This window comes from Arachis stenosperma, chromosome 9 (assembly GCF_014773155.1).
Source record: "Arachis stenosperma cultivar V10309 chromosome 9, arast.V10309.gnm1.PFL2, whole genome shotgun sequence".
Lineage (NCBI taxonomy): Eukaryota > Viridiplantae > Streptophyta > Magnoliopsida > Fabales > Fabaceae > Arachis > Arachis stenosperma.
In genome coordinates, this window is record NC_080385.1 from 119,027,268 (window position 1) to 119,054,978 (window position 27,711).

At 37.4% G+C, this 27,711-nt stretch overlaps 2 protein-coding genes across 5 annotated transcripts; one reads left to right on the forward strand and one right to left on the reverse strand.

Moving 5' to 3' along the window:
• The first annotated feature begins 3,853 nt into the window (after nt 1-3,853).
• On the forward strand, nt 3,854-4,931 carry LOC130947674 (uncharacterized). The gene is made up of 3 exons (XM_057876377.1): nt 3,854-3,935; nt 4,044-4,122; nt 4,235-4,931. The coding sequence occupies exons 1-3, from the start codon at nt 3,909-3,911 to the stop codon at nt 4,876-4,878; spliced, it is 750 nt and encodes a 249-aa protein (XP_057732360.1). The 5' UTR covers nt 3,854-3,908; the 3' UTR covers nt 4,879-4,931.
• A 1,154-nt stretch (nt 4,932-6,085) lies between these two features.
• On the reverse strand, nt 6,086-8,674 carry LOC130951137 (ABC transporter I family member 1). 4 transcript variants are annotated; one of them, XM_057879765.1, is made up of 3 exons: nt 8,236-8,674; nt 7,816-7,881; nt 6,086-7,068 (listed from the first exon to the last, which is right to left on the reverse strand). In XM_057879765.1, exon 3 carries the CDS (start codon nt 6,926-6,928, stop codon nt 6,239-6,241), a length of 690 nt encoding a protein of 229 aa, XP_057735748.1. In that variant the 5' UTR covers nt 6,929-7,068; nt 7,816-7,881; nt 8,236-8,674; the 3' UTR covers nt 6,086-6,238. The 4 variants fall into 4 exon arrangements, with proteins under 4 accessions (XP_057735748.1, XP_057735750.1, XP_057735749.1 ...); XM_057879767.1 differs by having other exon boundaries at nt 8,229-8,674; XM_057879766.1 differs by lacking the exon at nt 7,816-7,881.
• Between the last annotated feature and the right edge of the window lie 19,037 nt (nt 8,675-27,711).

Consider the following 27,711-nt stretch of genomic DNA (forward strand, 5'->3'; position numbering starts at 1 on the left):
TAAAAAATTTTAATGGTATAGAATTGAATTAAATTATATTAAGAATTGAATTGAATTCTAGTATTTGAAATGAATCACTAAAATTATAGAATTGAATTAAATTTTAGTGTTTGGAATGTTTATCAAATGAATTAAAGTTTTATAGTGGATAATTTTATCATTTATTAATATAAAATTATATTTAAATAATAAATATACTTATTTATTAAATTATATGAAATAATTGAAAAAATTATATTTTTCAACTATTTTTTAACTAAAATTTGTTCACCTCTTTTAAAAAAATAAAAATTGGATTAATCTAAAAATATTAAATTAAAAAATATTATTATTAATTAAAAAAATTAAATAGTTTTCCATAGTTGATTTCAACCACAAATCAACAACAAAAAACAAACATGAATTATCAAGAATTAACTTGTTAAGTGGTCTAATCGCTTTTTGTTAGTGTTATGACATAGCTTCATTTAAAATGTTCAGACGTAGACAAACACTTGGTGTCATTAATTTAAGTTAAATAGATAAAATTTATATGTGTGGATATTATTTTAGATCTGCATATTAGACCTTTCAGAAAAAAAAATATAGATATATATTATATTAAGAAAGTTAAAGAAAAGAGAAGGGAAGTGAATGAAGGTGGTGAGAGAAGAGTGTGTGTATTGAAAGGTGGGAGGTGTTGAGAAAGAGGGAGGAAAGTTAAGAAATAATTAGATTATAAGGATATTTTAGACATTTTGAGTTTTAAGTGAAATTATAATAGAATAGAATTCAAAATCAAACCTATTTGAATTGGAATTAATTTTAAAAGAAAATAATGGAATTGTTCCATCTAAACAAATTTAATTATTTTTATTTCAAACACTAAAATTAAATTCAATTTCCATGAGGATTGAATTCTATGGTTTCCAAACATCCTTACACTGATTCTAGTACAAGAAACATTTTTAAGCTTGATTTTTATCAGGTTAGTTTCTACAGATTTGGGAACTTACAAACAAGCCTTCTTTAAGCATAAGTTGCTTTGCAGTTTTTTTTAAGGTTTTAAAAATCGGTTTGAATCGGTCGAACTGTAAATAGGCAAGAAAAGCGATTCAGACAAAAAGAATAAGTGCCAATTGTAAAAATTGTTATTGGACCGCTGAATCGATTGGAAATCATTCAATTGAACCGAACTAAAACTCGATTGATTTTCAAATTTTGGATGAAAACGAGGTCGTTTCATTCATTAATTAGAAGGAAAATGGTACCCCGTTATCTTGTAACCCAGTTCATTAGTTCAGAACCCTAATCCCCTTGAGCACTACCACGCAGCAGAATCTCAATCTCCTTCATTCGAGGTCCTCTCTCATTCCCTCACTTTCTCCGTCCAGCCATGGCCGTGTCACAGCTGTCATCGCAACTGTTCGAAGCCGCCTTCTCCACTTTGGTCATTTTCGTCACTGTTGGAACTTCTTCAACAAGATTGATCTTTTATATGTTTTCTAGAAATATGATTAAAAAAAGTTCCAGAAGATCTTCTAAAGAAAAAGGGTTATGTTACGTTTGAATGAAAATTGATTTATATTAAAAGGATTTTAATTATTTTGTTGTTAAATATAAAAATAAATCTAATAAATGGGTCGCTATCTAAATTCTTTAAGATGAACGAGGTTTAAGGTAAGGTGATCTGCTCTCTCCTTTTTTCTTTGTACTTGTGGTGGATGTACTCCATAAGATGGTAGCTGAAGCTGTGAAGAATAGTAGGATTTCTCCATTGCTGGTCGGACGAGACAACATCGAATTGTCTCACTTACAGTTTGCAGATGACACCATCTTGTTCTGTCCACGGGATGAGGTTACTATCAGAAATTACAAGAAGTTTTTGCGGTATTTTGAGGTGTTGTTTGGTTTGAGTATTAATTTTGATAAATCCAGCTTAATTATAGTTAATTGTGATAGGGAGTGGTCGCAAAGAATGTGTAGTTTATTGGGGTGCAAAGAAGCATCCCTACTTGTTAAATACCTTGGTGTTCCACTTGGAGCGAACCAAGACTTGTCAAGACATGGAAACCGATTATAGATAAGGTGGAAGACAAACTCAGTTTGTGGAAAGCAAAATCGTTAAACAAAGCTGGTAAATTGATACTTATTAAATCAGTACTTAATAGTCTGCCAGTGTACTACCTGAGCTTGTACAAAATGCCAAAAGCAGTAGCAGAGAAGCTAATTTCACTGCAGAGGAGATTTTGTGGAGCAATGAAAATGGCAAGCATGGAATACCTTTAGTGAAATGGGAAATAGTACAAGCCCCGAAAAAGTTAGGAAGTTTGGGAGTGGGGGATGCAGTACTTTGAAATACTGCACTGCTATTCAAATGGTGGTAGCGATTTTCTAAAAAAAAATTGTCCATTATGGAAGAAGATTGTGTGCTCTTGTAATAACTTAAATCTTAATGTGTTGCTTTGTCATCAGTCTGTATTTTCCAAAGGGGGACCATTGAAGGATATTTGCCAATTACAAATCAATGAGCAGAAGGTGAGGGAGAAGATGATTCGGGGTTTATCTCTGGAAGTAGGTAATGGTAGACAAGTGCGTTTTTGGGAGGATAGTTAGTTGCCGACTGGTATGTTAAAGGACACTTTCCCAAGGTTTTTCTCGATTTCAAATCAGAACGGATCTGTTACAGGGGATTGTGGTTTTTGGGATGGGTTAGAATGGCTATAGAATTTCCAGTGGAGACAGGAACTATTCCACTGGGAGTTGGAACTAGTTAACCAACTTCATGAAGTTCTACGATCAGTCAAGTTAATAACTGAGAGAGAGGACTAATTGGTGTGAAAATTTGATAAATCTGGCGTTTATACTACTAACTCCTTTGTGCAGGTTTTGCAGGCGGAAACACTTCCGAAAGAAATTACGAGCTATAGTTTCACTAGTTCCATTTGGAGAGGCTTAGTACCTCCACGTATTGAGTGATTCACCTAGTTTGTGCTAGTTGGTAGAGTCAATACTAAGGAAAGATTACGAAGGCTAGGCGTTATCGATCAGCTAGATAGCGTGTGTATTTTATGTAAAAAGGATGTTGGGGATCTCCACCACTTGTTTCTTTATTGTCAGTTTACTTGGTAGGTGTGGTGTGCATGGTTGTTTGACTATGGCAGATTGTGGGTTGTTCCAGAGACAATTAAGCAACATTTTAAAAGCTGGACGGGAGTGACTGTAAGGAAGGAGGAACGTAATAGGTGGCTAATTGGATTTTTTGCTATTGTTTGGCGTATATGGATGGAAAGGAATGACAGAATTTTCAGGAGTCAAGAAGTAGGAATTGCAGAAATTATTAATAGGTCGCTTATGAGTTGTAAGAATTGGAGTAGAGTTGATCCAAATGGTTGTTGATGGCAATGTCGGAGATGACGGTTAGTTCTTGGTTCTTTTGTTGCTCCACCTTATTTAATTGAGCTCCTTTACTTCAAAAAAAAAAATATAAAAAGAAATCTAAAAGATGAAAATTTTAATTTGGCAAAAATAAATACTTTTATATCATTTTTTGTAATTTAATTTTCTACTTAAGAAATTTCCCAGTCATGCTAAAAAGGCATTAAAAAGGGTAGTTTTAAATAAATAAGGAAAACAAATATTCTTGTGTCTGACTTTAACAACTTATGATTTACATAATTCACACACAGTATAACATTTAATGTCTATTGCCCACCGAAAGGGAAAGATTTTTGAGAAATCTCAGGATTATGCCAAGTCAAATATGCACTAGACAAGTTTACATATTTCAAATTTGATCCAAGCAGATTTTGCGTATATATTGGAACCTTTGAAGTATCTTTTCTTACATCTTTTTTAACATAGGCTATCTCACTGTTTCTTTTGATTTGTATTACTAAAAACGAGCACTATCTCAATTCTCCACAAGAATGGAGTCCTCCAATTCTGACACTCCGGTGAGTGATTAATCACCATTGTTGATCTAAATCTCCACCCTTTTTTTTTTTCATGACCCCTTGATTTATTCTTTACTTCTATTACTTTCTTTGTTTTTATACCATCAGGTTTTTACCTTAAAAGTTGATTTTGGATGCTCAATGGAATGCCCAAGGGATGTGAAGAACATGTTGCAACAACTTAAGGGTAAGCATGATGTTCAATATTTTTCAGTCCTTTCATATTTTCATGCAATGGCTTTGTGGCAGTATGATTTCCTAATATTTCTCTATTTATTCAAATGGAATAATATAACTAGGAGTGAAATCTATTTCCATTGATTCAAACCAAGGGAAGGTAATAGTTGTAGGCCATGTAAGTCCCGTGATGCTAATCAAGCTTCTTCAGAAGATGGGAAGAAAGGCACAACTTTGGTCCTTTGACAAACCAACAATGCACAACACCGGTGGCTTTTCTCCTAAGCAAAGACAGAAATCACGGAATTCGCATTATTGTTGTGAGAGTAGTGACTCCGGGGAAGATTCCAATACTGATATTTACAATGGCCATTTATCTTGTAAACACAAAGATCACAGGGCTCAGCGGCATAATAAAAAGAGCAAGAAAAGGTGTAGCTGTAAACATAACCTACGTTTTGCTGATGACTATGCAGCACCACCATCATTTACAGGGTACCAACCACAACTGATGCAAGGGTACCGACCATACGCCGGATATCAACAACCGATGCTAGGGTACCAACCATACATGGGATACCATTTACCATTGCAGTACCAATCTGTGGCATATGCAAGACCAGTCCCTAGCCATGGTTACTATAGGCAGGTTCATCCTGTCCCATCCAGTTACTGGCATCCACGATATGGCTCGAGGTTTTTGGCTAAACAGAATCCCATGTTCCACTATACCAGTTATGCAGACAATTACCACTATCCTGTGTAGATGCAATAGTCAAATACTCGTACGCTATATGTATGGTTTAGTCCAGGAAATTACTTATACACTACCATTTCACTTTTCATTCCTTGTTTGATACTTTGATGTAATCTTGGTTTGACAGAACAAGTTTTATATGCTGTTGCTTCTCAGTTCTCACTGATGGAGTAGATTTTAAGCACATCTTCATTTTTTTTTTTGGGGTATACAAGCACATCTTTATTTAACCTCCTAATTAATCAAACATACCCTTATTAGAAGGGCAAGTATTTGCTGGTGAGTCGTGTCATTTGAACATCACAATGTAGGTCACCATTCAACACAAAAATGCTCCAATGGGGAATAAAAAGGTTTGTGAGTTAGAGTTGGGTGGCCACACCAAAATCCAATAGAATCAGAGTAGGTTTTGACATGGAGTATGCTGAATTCGATGTTCAAAAAACTTTTCTTTTGTGCTGATTTATGTTGATAGATTCATGATGGTGATGATTATCATTAGCTTTATTTGTTGAGCAATGTTACATGATAAACAATTATTAATTTTAACCAACACTTGGCCAACAATATGATTTTTATATTAAATTCCTAATAGTATAAAATTAAAGTGTGGGCCTAAAGTGTTGAACATATTTATAAAAACTGTTGGCCCTAACATTTCTCATATTTATCTGTTTGATTCGCGTCTCGAACCAAATAATACAGATACAAGTACCTTTGTCTTTCGTCTCCTCACAAATTTTGTATAGATAGAAAATTAGGCAAATTTTTTGTTGAGTGAATTACAACATGAGGATGTCATAGTACAATAACCAAAGGTGAATATACTAACAAAGAGGGCTTAATCTTTTGCTCATGTCACTCGCTATTCAAAGTATCAGATAATCCTTGATTAAAATAATTATCACACTCAAAAATAAATGGTTACCTGAGTGATCGTAGTACTTCAGTGTCAAAACCAGGTCCAGAGTAAAAGTTTGGTAGTGGAGTGTAATCAACGGAAATCCTGGCATGTCATTGACTGAGATATCACTTGCACTTTATGCACAAGCCATATAGACTCTAGCTTTTGCTAGTCCTTGCAATCCCATTAGTCAAAACAACATAAAAATTTGTTTAGACTAACTGACGAAAATCAGAAATTCTGCATCAAATGAGGAATAAAACAGGGAGGTAATTAAGATAGTGATTAGAATAAAAAATTATCTCTTTCTCACCTGAAGGCTAAATGTGCCTACAAAATATTATTATCATTAGCATTTATCATAAAATGTTCCCTTTCAGAAAGGATACAATAAAACAACTAACTTTTCTGACTCCATTGTCACAAATTACATTGTAAATAACTAATTCCAGAACTTTAATCCAATTACATAATATCGGAACGATCAAGCATATCAAAGAAAGTCATCCTCCTTGGAAACCTGGGTGGGAGCCGCAACACCATGGAATCATGTGTTTCAATAGGTAAATGAGTAGCCACAATCACAATCCCTCCATTTTTCCGATGTTCCGAAATGATGTACTCAAGTAACTTCACCCCTTCATCATCCAACGCAACGGAAGGCTCATCAAGCAACCATATGGGTCGATCGAGAGCAATCAACCTTGCAAGTTGCACTCTTTTCCGCTGCCCCATGGATAGCATCCTTGGCTTCTCCTTGGCCAATCTGCCCAGCCCCATCAACTCAAGCGCAGGTAAAGCCCTGCCAGACTTTCCTTCAAGAACCTCAAACCACTGAACATTTTCGAGAACTGTGAACCGATCAGTGATCGCATCCTTGAGGGAGAGCCAGTTGAGCTGGAGCTTGTACTGGTGGAAGATTCCAGAATCTTGTATGTTGTGTCCATTCCAAAGAATTTCACCAGCTGAGGGACGGGAAAATCCAGCTAGCATGCGGAGGAAGGTGGTCTTGCCAGAGCCATTTGCACCAGTTAGGACGAGCGCACTTCCGTCATGGAGAGAGACATTGACATGACGGAGAACTTGCTGAGCATTTCTCATGCAAGAGACATTGTTAAGGAGGAGACGAGGGAATGGGGGTTTTCTAATACACATTTAAGTGAAAAATCAATGCCAATTTGCAGATTAAGGCTTTCTTTCTAGTCCTTTCCTTTGGTTCCCCTCAGAATAAGTCAGTGTTGAGTTTGTGAAAGAGATGAATGTATTGCGAGTGCTGAAACCATTGCATTATTTTTCTACAAAAAAAAAAAAAGGTGTGATTACATGTGATGCATGGAAAAGATTAAGCAAATTAAATGTAAAATAAATATATATCATAGAGATATACACATTAGTTTGTTTCTGGAAGTTGGGAATAGATATTCAAAATGAGTTCAAATAATAATATTGTCTTTTCTCTGTGATAAATATATTGCTTTATCTTATTATGTGCTGTTAATCTTCAAAAGAGTTGAGAAAATCGTTATTCACACTATTTTCATCTTCTATATATAACTTTGCTAACTAATACATTAGGTGGAGGTAAATTTTCTACAGGAAGTAGAACCATGAATATATAAACCTTGGCATCATTAGAAACAATGCATCTCAACCACATCATATAGATACACTGAGAAGAATTCAATCATGAAAATTCACCTCATCATCCGTTTCTTAAAGCACTATGGTAAGAGTAAACACAGATGGCTAGGACACAACTGTGCTACTCAAGTTTCAAAAACTAAGTGTTGTAAAAGCTAAAGGCAACGAATTTATCTCATGAATATCTCAGTTAAAAGTAGAAGTAGAGTTATAAAACTATGTGCCTCTTATCTTCCACAATCAGTAGGTATATCTTTTTTGCATATGCCTTAGCTTCTTACTTATATGTCAAAAAAATCCAATTGATAGCAGTTACCAATTACAGATTAATACAAATCAATCTGATTAATATACCATAAAGCTCACTTATATTATCCCAGAAAGGCAGGGATAATACTTACATGAAAGTGAGATTGGAGTTTTCTCCTCAAAAATTGCTGAAAAGCCATCTTAGTCGTCTATCCTCACTGACAATTATTGGTAACCATGTTAAGATATTAAGCAAATTAATATCTTAAGCAAAAAACAACGGAGTATATGAACAATGTCCACTTCTAAACAACAATGTGCACATATGAAATGGCTTGAAAACAATGAGAGTAAAAGCAGCATAGAGAATCATGAACAAAATTAACTCAGGCAAAAAAAATCCAGTTAATCAGCTAACAAAACTAACTGAGCAAACAAAATCCAGCTAACAAAAATCATGAACAAAATTACCTCAGTAAACACAATCCAGCTACTCAGCAACTCAGTTTCAAACAACAGTAAAACACTAAAACCAGCAAAAATGATTCCAAGTCACAGTGCTTACTGCTTACCGGCGGCGAGGAGGGAGGGGAGTGACCACGACTGACAGAGGAGACGGCGACACTGGCAAACACGGAGAGAGCGCTCGAACAGAGGAGACGGCGACGGCCACAGAGCTTCTACACGACGGCGAGGGAGCTTCCTACGACGACTACGCAGCTTCCTAGGACGGCGGCGGAGCTTCCTACAACGGCAACACAACTCCTGCGACGGCCACAGAGCTTCCACACGACGGCGAGGAGGAAGGCGAGCAACGGCGACGACAGAGGACGCGACACCGGCAAACACAAAGAAGGCGAGCTCGGCGCTGACAACGACGCTGTGGGGGCTGTGGGGCTGCGGTGGCTGCGAGATGCGGTGAATGCGGGCCGTGGTGGCTGCGCCGATTGGGGGCTGCAGTGGCTTCTATGGTTCGTTCACTTTCAGAGAAGAAAGGAGAGGAGATGGGTTTACGGGTCGGGGAGTGAGGAGTAACATGAAAGGGAATAGGGAACTGGAGTGAACTTTCACTTCATTTTTGCCGTTTTCGTTTTCCTTTTTTTTTAGAGATAAAACGGCGCCGTTGGAGGGTTCATTCTTGAACCAAAAACCCTCCAAAAAACCGGTCGGTTCCGTCGGTTCACTGATTAACCTTCGGTTCGACCGGTTCTGTAACCAATTTTTTGTCAGACGGTTTATAAATTTAACCGGATCGACTAGATAATCGCTTTCTGATTAACTCGATTGAACTAGTCGGTCTAATTCGGTTTTCAAAATAATATAAAAATTGACCTGGTCTAGATTTTTAAACTGGCCAAGTCGAATCGGATCGCACCGGTTTTTAAGCGTCTCCAATGCAATTGCTAGTTTGGACTGGTCGAGTGTTTAGTTTATTGGTTTTTTTATTCGACCAAACAAATCAGTCTAGTTTTTACAGCTTTCATGTTTTGCTGATTTCATGGGTTTGGAACAATATCTTTGGTTTATGAGCCTTTGTTTTTAAAAAAAAAAGTAAAAGTAATGTTATAAAATAATTATTATAGTGAATGTCATATTATGGAGTATAAAATATTATCATACATAATTGAATAAATTACTATTTGTACTCATAAAAGATACAGATGCTGACAAATGTACCCATATAAGAATAAAACGACAATTATAACCACAGAAGATGGCTTCCGTGTGCCAAGAGTACCAGGACGTTGGTTATACAATTGGTCCGTTAGCGTATTCTTGGCACACGAAAACTATCTTCCGTGGATACAATTGTCGTTTTATTCTTATATGGATACATTTGTCAGTGTTTGTATCTTTCGTTGATATAAATGGTAATTTACTCTATATAATAAAATATTATTAATTAATAAGATCTAAATTTTCATAATGTATTTTCGCTAATTAATAATTAGGTTAGATAAATAATATCATACTATTATATGCTTTAAAAATCTTCATCTATAAATAGACCCTAAAAAGGATTTTAACGCACATCAAGTTCACAAAAATAAGTAATATAAGAAAACTAGTTACTTACTACTAGCTCTTGTATTTAATTCTTAGGGTTAAGTGCGATTTTGGTCTCTAAGGTAGGGGTTAAAATTTTTTTCGTCCCCAACCATTTTTTGCTTATAAAATCGTCCCTAAGATTCAACTTGATTTTAAAATCGTCCTTCGGATAATTATACCCTTACCCCCTATCATTGTTTCGTCATCTCCTCTCTTGCTCTGCTTCTTCATCTTCTTCATCTTCAGCAGCATCAAGATTCCAGATTCAAGCCAAATCAGAAGCAGAGATTCACCCGATCAACATAGCATGACATTGCAGCAACATCAACATATCCAAAACCCATATCATTAATAGACAAACTCGATATTCCACAAGCAAAAAAATCTACAACAAAAAAGTTAGATATTCCAAATCAGAATCACCAAGTAAAAAATTTAGATATTCTACAACAAATTTCACAACAAATTTAGATTATGTAAGACAAGAAGAAGAAGAAGAGGAGTAGTGACGAGTGGCGAGCAGAGCAGCAAGGAGAGCGGCCAGTAAGGAGGTACAACGGCGAGCGGTGAGGGGCGAGGACCGGTGGCAGTGGCGGCAGTGGAGGACGCGAATCCCTTTAGCTCACGCATCCCTCTCTTTCTCTCTCTCTCTCTCTTCGGGTCAGCGACGGTGGCTCAACGGACAACGACGAACCCAGTACGACGGCGGCTCCCCCCCCCTCGTGATCCCTTCCCCTTTCTTCTTTCCTCTTCCCCCACCCCTGATTCCTTTCCCATTTAACCCCTTTTCTTTTTTTTATTTTATATTTTTTAATTAAGGTTATTTTAGTAATAAAAGTTAAAATTTTGGTAAAAAAAAGATGATTTTAAAATTAGGTTAAACGTTAGAGATAATTTTGTAAATAAAAAAAGTTGGGGATGAAAAAAATTTTTAGCCCCTACCTTAGGGACCAAAATCATACTTAACCCTTAATTCTTATGTGCCATCTTTGTGTAATAAAAAATCTATTCTCATAAATCATCAAGTGTTATATTGTCACGATTTTATCAAAATACAACTCTTTTATATTCTCATATATAAATCTCTACCCTTATTTATCTACTTTTATCATATTTTTTACACATGCTATCAGCACCAAGGCTTTTAAGGTAACAAAATTGTAATTATACCAAATCATTTTTATTTGAAATTTGTACCCCTTCATATTTCTAAAAAAAATAGTTATCATGGATTGTAGGTGCTAAAATTTACCTTGACTCAAATGAGTCTCGGCAATGTCATTAAGGCAAACAATAATATAACACTAAAGAATCGCGCTACGACAATAATTTTCTTTCATCGTCATCTTGATGAATGATTGAAAAATGAATATCTTATCATAAAAAATCTAACTGAACTATGGAAGGGTCTAGAGAAAAAGTATTATCAACAAAAATCGATGATTCTTCTAAATGCCCAATATGAATGGTTACATTTGCAATCACAGAATTTTAAATTCATCGCTGAATATAATTCCGTAATGTTCAAAATAAGCTCCTAATTAAAATTATGCAGAAAAAATGTTATTGATAGAGGTATGTTAGAGAAAATATTTTTGACATTTCATGCGTAAATATGCTCTTACAGCAGCAATATCAAGAGAAAAAAATTACAAAATATTCTAAAATTAATTGCATGCCTTCTTGTGGCATAATAGAATAATGAATTGCTCATAAAAAATCATAAAGCTTACCTCTCTAGCTCTGTGCTATTCTCCAAAATAAGTGTGACACAATGTAATCCCGAAAATGATAAAGATCACTATTTTAGTAACAAATATGACAAAAGTAAGAGGGAAAAAATTCATCAATAATAAAAGTTCCTAACAAGAGTGGGATAATAAAAAAAAAGAAAAATGGGCACAATAAGAATATAGAAAGCAGATGTCGTTATTGTGGTGGTAAAGGTCATTAGTCACGTACTTTGTTGTACACCAACACACTTAATTGAGTTTTATCAAATACCTTTAAGTGCTTGTTTGGATGTCATTATGTTGATAAAAAAAAAGATTTTTTTCAATGAAAAATATCATTTTTTTTATTTTTTAGTGTGTTTGGCAAATTTCTAGTAGTAAAAGTAAAAGTACTAGAAAAATAAAAAAAAAACATCTTTTTAATGTGGATAAGGGTCTTAGAGGTAGATGGAGGGTGCTGATGATGATGGAAGATTTTCTGTTGGTGTCTAATGATGATGACGGAAGATGATTCTTAGGGATACTTTTTTTTTTAAAAGAAGATGGTAATTATTAATTTTTAAAAGGTAAATCTGTCTAAATGCCTGCACAGCGAATATATTACTAACACTAATAAAAACATAATTAAATTCACCAATTCTAAACATATTAATACACTCAATACAGCAAATATATTAATAACATAACAAAACCAATAAATAATAACTTAAAAAAGAAACTTAAGAAATAACAAATAACCCAAAACACTTAAAATAAGAATTTTAAGAAGGAACCAATTCATGTCATAATTAACACAAATACGTATCAATCCTAAATATAATTCTAAAACTTTCGAAAGCATAATTTTAATTTTTCAATTTCACTCAAAATCTTATAAAAATTTGGATAGAATCTCCTGTAAAATTTGAATTTCTCCACCCCTCAAGAGTTCCATCCAAACTAAATATCCATCCAACCCAACATACAATGGTTGAAATCCTAATCCACCCACCAAAAAACTTCAATCATTTTTACTAATAAACTCAAATGCACAGTACAAATAAATCTAACTTTGTAAAATAAACAAACACTAAATTATATAATTTATTTTAATTTCTTCATCATCAAAATAATTTTAATAACCAAAATAATCAACACAAATCTAACATAATCAACACAAATCCTATTTTATAATAACTAATAACAAATATGAATAAACCCTAAATTACCATATGATAACCAAAACGCAAATCCTACATTAAGTTAACCCTAAACCCTAAATTAACATATATGACGACTGAAGAACTGAAGATTGATGGTTTAGAAGTTGTAGTAAACTCTCGTTGTAAGTATAGTTACTAAACCAAGCAATCAACCTTTCTTACAAATATTTTGGTTGTCACAAGTAACAAACCCCTAAATAAATTGATAACCGAAGTATTTAAACCTCAGGTCGTCTGCTCAAGGAATTGCAGGGAGGTGTGTTCTTATTATTGGTTATGAGTTTTGTAAATTGGGGATTTTGAGAATGAGGAACAAGTATGATAAATGACAAATAAAATAAATAAATGACTGTAAAATAAACTCTTGGCAAGGTATGAGAAATTGAAAGTCCTATCCTAGTTATCCTTATCAACGATGATGAAAATTGAATCTTAATTCCACTTAGTTAACCTTTGTTGGTGCGAAGGAAGGTCAAGTGGCTAATTAGTTTGATCTTCAAATCCTAGTTAATTCCTAGAAAAAGATTGGGATTATAGAAGTTCAAGCTAATTAGCAAAGATAGCGATTATCGATCACATTGAGTTTGATAACTCAAGAGTTACTGATTTCTTAACCAAAGCCAAGAATGTAGAAAGCTAAATTAAAATCATAAATATCTGAACTACCTCAAATAACATACATTCAAAGCACTAAAATCTAACATGGAAAAGTTCATAAGCCAATTAGGCAACATAAATCAAATACAAATAAAAGCATTAAAGTATCTCAAAGTAGAAGAGAAGTCAAAATAAAGGAATATTGAACCTAATGTGAAGATGAGATAAATCCCTAATTTCTAAAATTCCTAATCCTAAATCCTAAGAGAGAGGAGAGAGCCACTCTCTCTAAAAACTATATCTAAAACTAAAAATTATGAATTATAAGAGCCTAATGAGTCTCTGCATGTTCCCTGACTTTAATCTGTGTTTCTGGGCCGAAAACTGGGTTGAAATCCGGCCCAGAATCTCTGCCAGCGACTTTTGTAATTCTGCAGATCGCGCACGTCACTCGAGCGCGTCATTCCGCGGACGCGTCATTCGGCATTTTTCTTTTCCATGCGGGCGCGTCGTCCATGCCTCCGTGTCGCTTCTGCTTTTCCAATCCGTGCGTCAGCGTCACTCATGCAGCCGCGTCACTGCGAATTCCTTTCTTCCGCGCGGTCGTGTCGTTGACACGTACGCGTCACTTCTCGCTGATCATCTCCTCAATTTCTTGTGTTCCTTCCATTTTTGCAAGCTTCCTTCCCAATCTCTCACTCATTCATGCCCTATAAAGCCTGAAACACTTAACACACTGATCAAGGCATCGAATGGTAATAAGAGAGGATTAAGATTAGCTAAATTAAGACCAAAGAAGCATGTTTTCAATCATGTAATAATTTTAGAAAGGAAATATAAATGCATGCTAATTATATGAATAAGTGGGTAAATACCATGAAAAAACCACACAATTAAATACATTGTAAACCATAAAATAGTGGTTTATCAACGACATGTAACAGAGGTAGGTCGAGTGGGTCACGTGGTCGTGGTAGAGGGTGGGCTTCCATCGAATCCACAAGGACTACCCAGTCATTGCCCTCTATCCCGAATACCTAGAGAATGGGGGTTGAATCCATAGCCTTCTTTTAAGTTGATTGATTAACCCTTAAAACCAAAAAAATGAAACTTTGCTTCTGTTTGTCTGCGTGATGGATTATTGATGAGCGGATAATTTATACGCTTTTTGGCATTGTTTTTAGTATGTTTTTAGTATCTTTTAGTTAGTTTTTAGTATATTTTTATTAGTTTTTAGTTAAAATTCACTTTTCTGGACTTCACTATGACTTTGTGTGTTTTTCTGTGATTTCAGGTATTTTCTGACTGAAATTGAAGGTTCTGAGCAAAAATCTGATTCAGAGACTAAAAAGGACTGCAGATGCTGTTGGATTCTGACCTCCCTGCACTCGAAGTGGATTTTCTGGAGCTACAGAAGCCCAATTGGCGCGCTCTCAACGGCGTTGGAAAGTAGACATCCTGGGCTTTCCAGCAATATATGATAGTCCATACTTTGCCCAAGATTTGATGGCCCAAACCGGCGTAGCAATTTGGCCTCAGAAATTCCAGCGTTAAACGCCGGAACTGGCATAAAACTTGGAGTTAAACGCCCAAACTGGCATGAAAGCTGGCGTTTAACTCCAGAAAAGGTCTCTACACGAAAATGCTTCATTGCTCAGCCCAAGCACACACCAAGTGGGCCCGGAAGTGGATTTTTCTGTCATTTACTCATTTCTGTACACCCTAGGCTACTAGTTTGCTATTAATAGGATCTTTTGACATTGTACCTGAAGAGCGGATGACATTTTTACACGTTTCTTTGTGTACATTCCACGGCATGAGCCTCTAAATCCCATGGTTGGGGGTGAGGAGCTCTGCTGTGTCTTGATGGATTAATGCAATTACTACTGTTTCTCATTCAATCATGCTTGCTTCCATTCTAAGATAATACTTGTTCTTAATCCGGATGAATGTGATGATCCGTGACAATCATCATCATTCTCAACTATGAACATGTTCCTGACAACCACCTCTGTTCTACCTTAGATTGAGTAGATATCTCTTGGATTCCTTAACCAGAATCTTCGTGGTATAAGCTAGAACTGATGGCGGCATTCAAGAGAATCCGGAAGGTCTAAACCTTGTCTGTGGTATTCTGAGTAGGATTCAATGATTGAATGACTGTGACGTGCTTCAAACTCCTGAAGGCGGGGCGTTAGTGACAGACGCAAAAGAATCACTGGATTCTATTTCGGCCTGATTGAGAACCGACAGATGAATTCCGCTATGACTGTGACAGGGCATATGCAATCGCTTTCACTGAGAGGATGGGAGGTAGCCACTGACAACGGTGAAACCCTACATACAGCTTGCCATGGAAGGAGTCTTGCGTGTTTGATGAAGAAGACAGTAGGAAAGCAGAGATTCAGAAGATGGAGCATCTCCATAGCCTCAACCTATTCTCCATTACTGCAAAACAAGTACTTATTTCATGTTCTTTTGCTTTTCACAATCAATCCTGATAATTTCTGATATCCTGACTAAGATTTACAAGATAACCATAGCTTGCTTCAAGCCGACAATCTCCGTGGGATCGACCCTTGCTCACGCAAGGTATTACTTGGACGACCCAGTGCACTTGCTGGTTAGTTGTGCGGGATTGCAAAAGTGTTATTGCAATTTTGTGCACCAAGTTTTTGGCGCCGTTGCCGGGGATTGTTCGAGTTTGGACAACTGACGGCTTATCTTGTTGCTTAGATTAGGATTTTTTTTTATTATTTTTATTGGTTTAGAGTCTTTTAGTTGAGTCTAGTTTCATATTCTAAGTTTGGTGTCAATTGCATGCTTTTGTTTTTCTTTTAAAATTTTCGATTTTGCATGTTCTTAGTCCCTTTGTGATTCATAAAAATTCTAAGTTTGGTGTCCTCTTTGTGTTTTTCCTTTTTAAAATTTTCGAAAAATTAGTATTAGATTTTCTAAAATTTTAAGTTTGGTGTCATTTTGTGTTTTTCTCTTTCCTCTTTTCAAAAATCAAATCTTTTTCATAAAAATTTTTTCAATCATATCTTTTTAATTGCTATTTTCAAAATCTTTTTAATTAACTAATTGATTCAGTTCTCAATTTGCTTTGATTTTATTTTCTTTTTGATTTTCGAATTTTTATCTTAATTTCCTTTTATTTTATTTTAATTTTTTCATTTAATTCAAAAAAAAAACAAAATTTATCTATTTGCAATCATTATCATTTTCCTCTTGTCCATTATGGACTCAAGTGGGATTAATCAGTCCAAAAGGACTCTGGGGTCATATGCTAACCCCATTACAGCTGCATATGGGAGTAGCATCTGCACACCTCCCATCAAAGCAAGCAGTTTTGAGCTAAATCCTCAACTCATTATCATAGTGCAGCAAAATTGCCAGTATTCCGGTCTTCCACAGAAAGAACCTATTGAGTTTCTGGCACAGTTCTTACAAATTGCTGACACAGTACATGATAAAGAGGTAGATCAGGATGTCTACAGACTATTACTGTTTCCATTTGCTGTAAAAGATCAAGCTAAAAGGTGGTTGAATAACCAACCTACAGCAAACATAAAGACATGGAAACAGTTATCAGACAAATTCCTGAATCATTTCTACCCTCCAAAGAGGATGACACAGCTAAGGCTGGACATCCAAGGCTTTAAACAAGAGGATAATGAATTCCTTTATAATGCCTGGGAGAGGTATAGAGGTATGCTTAGAAAATGCCCCTCTGAAATGTTTTCAGAGTGGGTACAGTTAGACATCTTCTACTATGGGCTTACAGAAAAAGCTCAGATGTCTTTAGACCACTCAGCTGGTGGATCTATACACATGAGGAAGACAATTGAAGAAGCTCAAGAGCTTATAGACACTGTTGCTAGAAATCAATACTTATATTCTAGCAATGAGTTCGTACCAAAGGAGGAAGTCATGGCATTAGTCACTGATCCTAATCCTCAAGAACAGATGAATGAGCTTAATCAACAACTACTCCTGATGACAGAACAGTTAGCAGAATTTAAAGAAATGCTCCATGATACTAAGGTTGCTAACAAGAGAATAGAACTGCAGTTGAATCAAGCAAAATAGCAAATATCTGAACAGATGACAGAGGAATGTCAAGCAGTTCAACTGAGGAGTGGGAAGACACTAAATAACACTGCTCAAAAGAGCAAAAAGCCAAACAAGGAACAATTGACAGAGGAGAACCAAACCACTGTTCAAAATCCCTCTGAGGACAGTAAGAGCCCAGAGAGGAATGTTATTGGCGTTCAAACGCCAGAAAGGGAAGGAAAGCTGGCGTTAAACGCCCATTCCTTGCCCAGTTCTGGCGTTCAAACGCCAGAAAAGGGGGAAAAGCTGGCGTTTAACGCCCATTCCCTGCCCAGTTCTGGCGTTCAAACGCCAGAAAAGGGGGAAAAGTTGGCGTTAAACGCCCATTTTCCTCCCAATCCTGGCGTTCAAACGCCAAAGGAGAATAAGGCACCTGAGAGTGCTGATAATTATCCCTCTAACAAGGCTTCTTCAACCACTTCTGTAAGGAATAAACCTGCAGCATCTAAGGTTGAAGAATATCAAGCCAAGATGCCTTATCCTCAGAAATTTTGCAAAGCGGAACAGGATAAGCAATTTGCCCGCTTTGCAGACTATCTAAGGACTCTTGAAATAAAGATTCCGTTTGCAGAGGCACTTGAGCAAATACCTTCTTATGCTAAGTTCATGAAAGAGATCTTAAGTCATAAGAAGGATTGGAGAGAAACTGAAAAAGTGTTTCTCACTGAAGAATGCAGTGCAGTCATTCTGAAGAGCTTACCAGAAAAGCTTCAAGATCCTGGAAGCTTTATGATACCATGCACATTAGAAGGTGCTTGCACCAAGACAGCCCTATGTGATCTTGGAGCAAGCATCAATCTAATACCTGCATCCACTATCAGAAAGCTTGGGTTGGCTGGAGAAGTCAAACCAACCAGGATATGCCTCCAACTTGCTGATGGCTCCATTAAACACCCATCAGGCATAATAGAGGACATGATTGTCAAGGTTGGGCCTTTTGCCTTTCCAACTGACTTTGTGGTGCTGGAAATGGAGGAGCACAAGAGTGCAACTCTCATTCTAGGAAGACCTTTCCTAGCAACTGGACGAACTCTCATTGATGTACAAAGAGGGGAAGTAACCCTCAGAGTCAATGAGGATGAGTTCAAGTTGAATGCTGTAAAAGCAATGCAGTATCCAGACACACCAAATGACTGCATGGGCACTGACATTATTGACTCTCTGGTAGAAGAGATCAATATGGCTGAAAGCCTAAAATCAGAGCTTGAGGACATCTTCAAAGATGCTCAACCTGATCAAGAAGAACTAGAGGAAGTAAAGGAATTTTCGAAAATTCCTCAGGAGGAGGATAAACCTCCCAAACCTGAACTCAAACCTCTACCACCATCCCTGAAGTACGCATTTCTGGGAGAGGGTGACACTTTTCCAGTGATCATAAGCTCTGCTTTGAATCCACAGGAAGAGGAAGCACTGATTCAAGTGCTAAGGACACACAAGACAGCTCTTGGGTGGTCCATAAGTGATCTTAAGGGCATTAGCCCAGCTAGATGCATGCACAAAATCCTGTTGGAGGATAATGCCAAACCAGTGGTTCAACCACAGAGGAGGCTAAATCCAGCCATGAAGGAGGTGGTGCAGAAAGAGGTCACTAAATTACTAGAGGCTGGGATTATTTATCCTATTTCTGATAGCCTCTGGGTGAGCCCTGTCCAAGTTGTCCCCAAAAAGGGAGGCATGACAGTGGTTCATAATGAAAAAAATGAACTGGTTCCTACAAGAACAGTCACAGGGTGACGCATGTGTATTGACTACAGAAGGCTCAATACAGCCACCAGAAAGGATCATTTTCCTTTACCATTCATAGACCAAATGCTAGAAAGACTAGCTGGTCATGATCACTATTGCTTTTTGGATGGCTATTCAGGCTACAACCAAATTGCAGTAGATCCTCAGGACCAAGAGAAAACAGCATTTACTTGCCCTTCTGGTGTGTTTGCCTACAGAAGGATGCCTTTTGGTCTGTGCAATGCACCTGCAACCTTTCAGAGGTGCATGCTCTCTATCTTCTCAGATATGGTAGAGAAATTTCTGGAAGTCTTCATGGATGACTTCTCAGTATATGGAGACTCATTCAGCTCCTGTCTTAACCACCTAGCACTTGTCCTGAAAAGATGCCAAGAGACTAACCTGGTTTTAAACTGGGAGAAATGTCACTTTATGGTGACTGAGGGAATTGTCCTTGGACACAAAATTTCAAGCAGGGGAATAGAGGTGGATAAGGCAAAGGTAGAGGTAATTGAAAAATTACCACCACCTGCCAATGTTAAGGCAATCAGAAGCTTTCTGGGGCATGCAGGATTTTACAGAAGGTTTATAAAGGATTTTTCGAAAATTGCAAAACCCTTGAGTAACCTGCTAGCTGCTGACACGCCATTTGTGTTTGACACACAGTGTCTGCAGGCATTTGAGACCCTGAAAGCTAAGCTGGTCACAGCACCAGTCATCTCTGCACCAGATTGGGCATTGCCATTTGAATTAATATGTGATGCCAGTGATCATGCCATTGGTGCAGTGTTGGGACAGAGGCATAACAAACTTCTGCATGTCATTTACTATGCTAGCCGTGTTCTAAATGATGCACAGAAGAATTACACAACCACAGAAAAAAATTACTTGCAGTGGTTTATGCCATTGACAAGTTTAGATCTTATCTAGTAGGATCCAAGGTGATTGTGTATACTGACCATGCTGCTCTTAAATACTTACTCACAAAGCAGGATTCAAAACCCAGGCTTATCAGATGGGTGTTGCTTCTGCAAGAGTTTGATATAGAAATAAGAGACAGAAAAGGGACAGAGAACCAAGTAGCTGATCATCTGTCCCGAATAGAACCAGTAGCTGGGACGTCCCTCCCTTCTACTGAGATCTCGGAGACCTTCCCAGATGAGCAACTCTTTGCCATTCAGGAAGCTCCATGGTTTGCAGATATGGCAAACTATAAAGTTGTGAGGTTCATACCTAAGGAGTACAGCTATGTGCAAAGAAAGAAATTAATTTCAGATGCAAAGTACTACCTCTGGGATGAACCATATCTCTTTAAGAGATGTGCTGACGGAGTGATCCGCAGATGTGTACCCAGAGAAGAAGCACAAAAAATCTTATGGCATTGCCATGGATCACATTATGGAGGACATTTTGGAAGTGAGCGAACAGCCACTAAAGTCCTCCAGTGTGGCTTCTACTGGCCTACTCTCTATAAAGATTCCCGAGAGTTTGTGCGTAACTGTGACAGTTGCCAAAGAGCTGGTAACCTACCTCACGGATATGCCATGCCTCAACAAGGGATATTAGAGATAGAATTGTTTGATGTATGGGGAATTGACTTCATGGGGCCATTCCCACCATCATATTCAAACACTTACATTCTGGTGGCAGTGGACTATGTATCTAAGTGGGTAGAAGCAATTGCTACATCCACTAATGATACCAAGACCGTACTAAAATTCCTCCAGAAAAATATTTTCAGCAGATTTGGTGTTCCCAGAGTACTAATCAGTGATGGGGGCTCTCATTTCTGCAACAAACAGCTATACTCTGCTATGGTTAGATATGGAATTAGCCATAAAGTGGCAACTGCATATCATCCACAGACAAATGGGCAAGCTGAAGTCTCTAACAGAGAGCTAAAAAGAATCCTAGAACGGACTGTGATAGCCCGAAGAAAGGATTGGGCAAAGAGCTTGGATGATGCTCTGTGGGCATACAGAACAGCATTCAAGACTCCTATAGGAACCTCTCCATACCAACTGGTGTATGGGAAGGCCTGTCATTTGCCTGTGGAATTGGAACATAAAGCCTACTGGGCAACCAGATTCCTAAACATGGATGCTCAGTTAGCTGGGGAAAAAAGATTGCTCCAGTTAAATGAGCTAGAGGAGTTCAGACTCAATGCCTTTGAAAATGCAAAAATTTATAAGGAAAAAGGCAAAGAAGTGGCATGACAAGAAATTGTCAACCAGAGTCTTTGAGCCAGGACAAAAAGTTCTGCTCTTCAACTCCAGGCTCAAATTGTTCCCAGGAAAACTCAAATCCCGATGGAGGGGTCCGTATGTGATCACAAGAGTGTCACCATATGGATATGTTCAGCTTCAGGATGTTGATTCTGACAAAAGGTTCATTGTTAATGGACAGAGAATCAAGCATTATCTTGAAGGCAATTTTGAGCAGGAGTGCTCAAAACTGAGACTTGAGTGATTCTCAGTGAAGGTCCAGCTAAAGACAGTAAAGAAGCGCTTGCTGGGAGGCAACCCAGTCATTAGGAAGTTATATGATTAGTTCTTACAGAGGCAAGTATCAAAAATGAAGGAATTCACAGAGTTACAGAAGGATTCAGCTCAAAAAGCAGAGAAAATGAGCTTACTGGCGAAAAAACGCCAGTAAGGGGCATTTTGGGCGTTAAACGCCAGAATGGGTACCATTCTGGGCGTTTAACGCCAGGAATGGTGCCATTTTGGGCGTTAAACGCCAGAATGGGCACCATTCTGGGCGTTTAACGCCAGGTGTGCAGCATCCTGGGCGTTTTGGAAAAACGCCCAGTGATAAAGGCTTTCTGGCGTTTAACGCCAGCCAGGGCACCTGGCTGGGCGTTAAACGCCCAAAAGGGGCAACAAATGGGCGTTAAACGCCAGAATGGGTGCCATTCTGGGCGTTTAACGCCAGCAAGGTGGGGGGACCACAATTTTGTTTTCAATTCAAATTTTTTTCAAACTTTCCTTTTCTCACCCATACTTTTCTACAAAATCACACTTCAATCATTCATCCTTCACTTTCAAATCTTCAAAAATCAAAATCATTCTTCAAATTTATTTCAAATCAATTACAAACATTGTTCAAAAATTTGACCCTTTTCTCAATTTCTTTCCAAATCTTCTCAAATCTCCTTTCAAATTTCTCTTCTTTTTTTCGAAAACTCCCCTCCCCACCTTATAAATACACGTTTGGCTCCCTCACTCCACCACACCATTCGAATTTCCTCTCCCTCCCCCTCTCTTCTCTCTTTTCTTTTGCTTGAGGACAAGCAAACCTCTAAGTTTGGTGTGCTTTTCCGTGATCACTAAGCCAAGATTCATCAATATCATGGCTCCTAAGGGAAAACAAACCAACTTAAGAGGAAAGAAAGAGACTAATCCAAAGAATCTTTGGAATCAAGAGAAGTTCTTAACTAAAGAACATGAAGACCATTATCACAAAATAATGGGTCTGAGGTCAGTGATCCCGGAAGTTAAATTTGATCTGAAAGAAGATGAATATCCGGAGATCCAAGAGCAAATTCGAAACAGAGGATGGGAAGTTCTAACCAATCCTGAGACAAAGGTTGGAAGGAACATGGTTCAGGAATTCTACTCAAATCTGTGGCTGACAGATAAGCAGAGAATGACTGGAACCGCTTACCATACCTATAGAAACATGGTCAGAGGGAAAGTTATGTACTTCCATTTGGACAAAATAAGAGGAATCTTCAAATTGCCTCAACTGCAAGATGATCCTGACTCCTTTAATAGGAGAATGGTGAGAGTAGATAAAGGGTTGGATCAAGTTCTAGAGGACATATGCCTCCCTGGAACTAAGTGGATAACCAATTCTAAGGGTGTCCCAAACCAACTCAAGAGGGGAGACCTCAAACCAATCGCAAGAGGTTGGCTAGACTTCATTGGGCGTTCCATATTGCCCACTAGCAACCGTTCAGAGGTTACCATCAAGAGAGCAGTGATGATTCATTGCATTATGCTTGGAAAAGAAGTGGAGGTTCATCATGTGATTGCCTGTGAGATCTACACAATAGCAAATAAAAATTCCACTGAAGCCAAACTGGCTTACCCAAGCTTAATCTCCTTGCTCTGTAAAGAGGCTGGGGTGAAGATGGGAGTAGATGAATTCATACCCATTGAACATCCAATCACCAAGAAGTCAATGGAAGGACAAGTGCAAGAAAACTCTATCAAAAGGAGGGCGCAGGAGTTCCTCCCTGAATTTCCTGAAATTGGCTACTGGGCCAGCCTAGAAGCATCCATCACCAAGTTGCAAGAAACTATGGAGCAACTTAAGGAAGAACAGCAGAATCAGAACTGCATGCTCTGCAAATTGCTGAAGGAACAAGAGAAGCAGGGGCGTGAAATCCAAGAGATGAAACGCCAAAAGCTTTCCTCTCAAGCTGAGGGAGCATCCACTTCTCAAAATCAAGGTTGTTGAGTCCTAACTCTGTGAAAACCTCTATCATTAGGAGCCTATGTTTTGCGTTTTTCTTTGCTTTATTTTCTATTTTTAGTTTCATATCTATATTTGAGTCTTGTTCTTAATTCATAATTAATAAAATTTAAAGTTTAGGCCTTAAAGCTATGAATGTCCTATGAATCCATCACCTCTCTTAAATGAAAAATGCTTTAATCACAAAAGAACAAGAAGTACAGGATTTCGAAATTTATCTCTGAAACTAGTTGAATTAGTTTGATGTGGTGACAATACTTTTTGTTTTCTGAATGAATGCTTGAACAATGCATATGTCTCTTGAATTTGTTGTCTTAAGAATGTTAAAGATTGTTGGCTCTTGAAAGAATGATGAGAAAGAGAACTGTTATTGAGGATCTGAAAAATCATAAAAATGATTCTTGAAGCAAGAAAAAGCAGTAAATCAAAAAAAAAATTTCGAAAAAAAAAGAGAGAAGAAAAGAAAAGAAAAAGAAAGAAATAAAGTTGTGATCCAAGGCAATAAGAGTGTGCTTAAGAACCTTGGACACCTCTAATTGGGGACTTTAGCAAAGTTGAGTCACAATCTAAAAAGGTTCACCCAATTATGTGTCTGTGGCATGTATGTATCCGGTGGTAATACTGGAAGACAGATTGCTTTGGGCCACGGCCAAGACTCATACACTAGCTATGTTCAAGAATCATTATACTTAACTAGGAGAATCAATAACACTATCTGAGTTCTGAGTTCTCATAGATGCCAATCATTCTGAACTTCAGAGGATAGAGTGAGATGCCAAAACTGTTCGGAGGCAAAAAGCTACTAGTCCCGCTCATCTAATTGGAACTATGTTTCTTTGATATTTTGGAGTCTATAGTATATTCTCTTCTTTTTATCCTATTTTGATTTTCAGTTGCTTGGGGACAAGCAACAATTTAAGTTTGGTGTTGTGATGAGCGGATAATTTATACGCTTTTTGGCATTGTTTTTAGTATGTTTTTAGTATCTTTTAGTTAGTTTTTAGTATATTTTTATTAGTTTTTAGTTAAAATTCACTTTTCTGGACTTCACTATGACTTTGTGTGTTTTTCTGTGATTTCAGGTATTTTCTGACTGAAATTGAAGGTTCTGAGCAAAAATCTGATTCAGAGACTGAAAAGGACTGCAGATGCTGTTGGATTCTGACCTCCCTGCACTCGAAGTGGATTTTCTGGAGCTACAGAAGCCCAATTGGCGCGCTCTCAACGGCGCTGGAAAGTAGACATCCTGGGCTTTCCAGCAATATATGATAGTCCATACTTTGCCCAAGATTTGATGGCCCAAACCGGCGTAGCAATTTGGCCTCAGAAATTCCAGCGTTAAACGCCGGAACTGGCATAAAACTTGGAGTTAAACGCCCAAACTGGCATGAAAGCTGGCGTTTAACTCCAGAAAAGGTCTCTACACGAAAATGCTTCATTGCTCAGCCCAAGCACACACCAAGTGGGCCCGGAAGTGGATTTTTCTGTCATTTACTCATTTCTGTACACCCTAGGCTACTAGTTTGCTATTAATAGGATCTTTTGACATTGTACCTGAAGAGCGGATGACATTTTTACACGTTTCTTTGTGTACATTCCACGGCATGAGCCTCTAAACCCCATGGTTGGGGGTGAGGAGCTCTGCTGTGTCTTGATGGATTAATGCAATTACTACTGTTTCTCATTCAATCATGCTTGCTTCCATTCTAAGATAATACTTGTTCTTAATCCGGATGAATGTGATGATCCGTGACAATCATCATCATTCTCAACTATGAACATGTGCCTGACAACCACCTCTGTTCTACCTTAGATTGAGTAGATATCTCTTGGATTCCTTAACCAGAATCTTCGTGGTATAAGCTAGAACTGATGGCGGCATTCAAGAGAATCCGGAAGGTCTAAACCTTGTCTGTGGTATTCTGAGTAGGATTCAATGATTGAATGACTGTGACGTGCTTCAAACTCCTGAAGGCGGGGCGTTAGTGACAGACGCAAAAGAATCACTGGATTCTATTCCGGCCTGATTGAGAACCGACAGATGAATTCCGCTATGACTGTGACAGGGCATATGCAATCGCTTTCACTGAGAGGATGGGAGGTAGCCACTGACAACGGTGAAACCCTACATACAGCTTGCCATGGAAGGAGTCTTGCGTGTTTGATGAAGAAGACAGTAGGAAAGCAGAGATTCAGAAGATGGAGCATCTCCATAGCCTCAACCTATTCTCCATTACTGCAAAACAAGTACTTATTTCATGTTCTTTTGCTTTTCACAATCAATCCTGATAATTTCTGATATCCTGACTAAGATTTACAAGATAACCATAGCTTGCTTCAAGCCGACAATCTCCGTGGGATCGACCCTTGCTCACGCAAGGTATTACTTGGACGACCCAGTGCACTTGCGGTTAGTTGTGCGGAATTGCAAAAGTGTTATTGCAATTTCGTGCACCAATTATGCAGAAGATAATTTAATTTTGTCTCATAAATCACAGAGAGACAAAATAGTGCAGAGAAGAAGAAAATGGCACAAGTATATATCCTGGTTCAGTTGCTTTGTGCAATGCAACCTACAGTGGTGGAATTTTCACTATACTTTCAAATGTTAATTCCCTAGGACTCAACATAATCCTATCTAGGACAAACCAAACTTCAACATAAGCTAGACTTGGCTAGACAAAATCCTAGACTCTCACTACATTAAGTACTTACCCAACTTAGCAAGGGATACATCAGATACAAGATGCAAAACAGAAATACAATCAAATAGAAATCTGAAATCAACTTTGGCTTTTCTATCCAAGTTTCTTTCTTTTCCTTTTCTTTCTATTTGGCTTTTTTTTTCAAATGCCTCACATTTATGCTTTTTTCACTTAAGAGAAAACAGAGAAAGATAAATATTGAAATAGAATAATAAACCAATAAACCATGAAGGAGATGATGATCACAGCTTTAAAGCAATCAGATGAACCAACTTCAGAACTCTCTATGATTGTTCTTCATTTTGGTGGTATGTTTCTTTGATGTAGAAACTCGGTCCAAAGCGTTGAACTCTCATAGGAAATGCTCTCAATGCAACTCAGATTCTGGTTCTCTCTCATTGCCTTCAAATTGAAGTAATTTTTCTATTTGTATGATCTTTGTTTCAACACTTAGAGCTTACTTCACAAAGTCAGCTTCTTCTTTCTTCCATTAGCGCCAAAAATAAGGGATTTGAAAACAAAAACAAGTAATACAACTTCCTTGAAAACAGATTTTTCAATGGATTTGATAAATTCAAACTCTTAGATTTGTGTTTTGCCTCCAAGAAACAATTGTAGCCATTGATTCATAGTAGAGGTAGGATGAATCTATCTTCTCTTTGTTTGCCCAAAAATGGTATGTGTAGAAGACGGTAGATTTCAATCAAGCTATCAACATGCGTATAAGTATAAATAATCTACCTTTATCTTCTGATCAAGCTAGAGGAACCCTTTGCTTTTGGCTTCATTGATTTGACCTCTTCATTAAGAAGCTTCTTCTCCTTTTCTTCTTTGTGTATTATCCAAAAGACAAAGATTGCAATAAAAAAAACTTTCTTTTTCTTCTTTTTGTTATACCCGAATGACACTTAGCATCCCAATTGTTGATTTCTTGCTTTTGGAAAAAACTACGTGGGTGATGTGAAAGAGAAGAAAGAGAATAGAGAGTTGGTTTAGTGGAGAATGGATTAGTTCAGATGCAAATGGAGTTGCATTACTTTACTTAGCTGCCAATTCAAATTGATTGAATGGACTTGGATCTCTTCTTGGACTTGTTATGAATCATGGGCTTGTTTATTTCCTTGGGCCAATTGCTTTCTTTGATCCCTGAAGCATTCTTTTCATTTCTGATGGAAATTTAGTGATGAACAATTATTTTCATGAACTTATGTAAGCGGGCCAACTTCAGTTTGGGCTTATTTTCATTCTTCTTGGGCAAATGTGATTTAATTAATTTTCTGCACATTAAGCACACTAATCACAAATATAATTGGGGCTTTCAACCAAATACCAAATATTTGTCATCATCAATATTATTAATTTTCAAACTCAACAATCTCCCCCCTTAATGACAAATATTATATATGAGGTAATAATCAAAGGAATTGAAATAGAAAAGATTC

Coding starts and splice junctions, on each gene's coding strand:
- LOC130947674 (XM_057876377.1), top strand. CDS start 3,909: ATGGAGTCCTCCAATTCTGACACTCCG. Junction 3,936..4,043: donor CCTCCAATTCTGACACTCCG/GTGAGTGATTAA, acceptor TTATACCATCAG/GTTTTTACCTTAAAAGTTGA. Junction 4,123..4,234: donor CATGTTGCAACAACTTAAGG/GTAAGCATGATG, acceptor TAATATAACTAG/GAGTGAAATCTATTTCCATT.
- LOC130951137 (XM_057879766.1), bottom strand. CDS start 6,928: ATGTGTATTAGAAAACCCCCATTCCCTCGTCTCCTCCTTAACAATGTC.